The sequence below is a fragment of the Bison bison genome, unplaced genomic scaffold, assembly GCF_000754665.1.
Source record: "Bison bison bison isolate TAMUID 2011002044 unplaced genomic scaffold, Bison_UMD1.0 scf7180017864328, whole genome shotgun sequence".
Taxonomy (NCBI): domain Eukaryota; kingdom Metazoa; phylum Chordata; class Mammalia; order Artiodactyla; family Bovidae; genus Bison; species Bison bison.
The window spans coordinates 1,660,116-1,660,440 of record NW_011494900.1 but is presented as its reverse complement, the minus strand read 5'-3'; the positions used below and the strand labels follow the sequence as shown (position 1 = coordinate 1,660,440).

At 37.8% G+C, this 325-nt stretch overlaps 1 protein-coding gene across 10 annotated transcripts in view; it reads right to left on the bottom strand.

The window, feature by feature from the left end:
• The window catches only part of PDE4D (phosphodiesterase 4D, cAMP-specific), a 1,610,544-nt gene that overhangs the window by 291,864 nt on the left and 1,318,355 nt on the right, over positions 1–325 (bottom strand). Inside the window, exon 2 of one of the 10 annotated variants that reach the window (XM_010853477.1) lies at positions 226–324. The exons of the other annotated variants lie outside the window; for them this stretch is intronic. Within the exon in view, the coding sequence (XP_010851779.1) occupies positions 226–290 (65 nt within the window). The 5' untranslated portion in view covers positions 291–324. The remainder of the gene's footprint in view (positions 1–225; position 325) is intronic. 10 annotated transcript variants of the gene reach the window in all.

Here is a 325-nt window from a genome sequence, read left to right as displayed (position 1 = left end):
TGAGGATAAAAAAAAAAAAAAAAAAAGTGCGAGCACCCTTATTTTTAGAGTAAACAAAATCGAGCAACAAAGTAGAGCCAAAGTGTCACCGACACCGAGCTCTTTCTTACAAAGCCCTAACATCATACCTAACTCTTGAACCTCGTCAGCAATTACTAAATACTCCACGATTACGTCAATCTTTAAATGAAAGAAGGGGAGAAGCAGGAGAGAAAAGCACGTTACCACACTCCCTCTGAAGTCCTCAGGGAACTTGTAGACCGGGATCTTGGCTTCATGATAATGCTCATTTTGGAGGAAAAAGAAAAAAAAAAAAAAAAAAAAA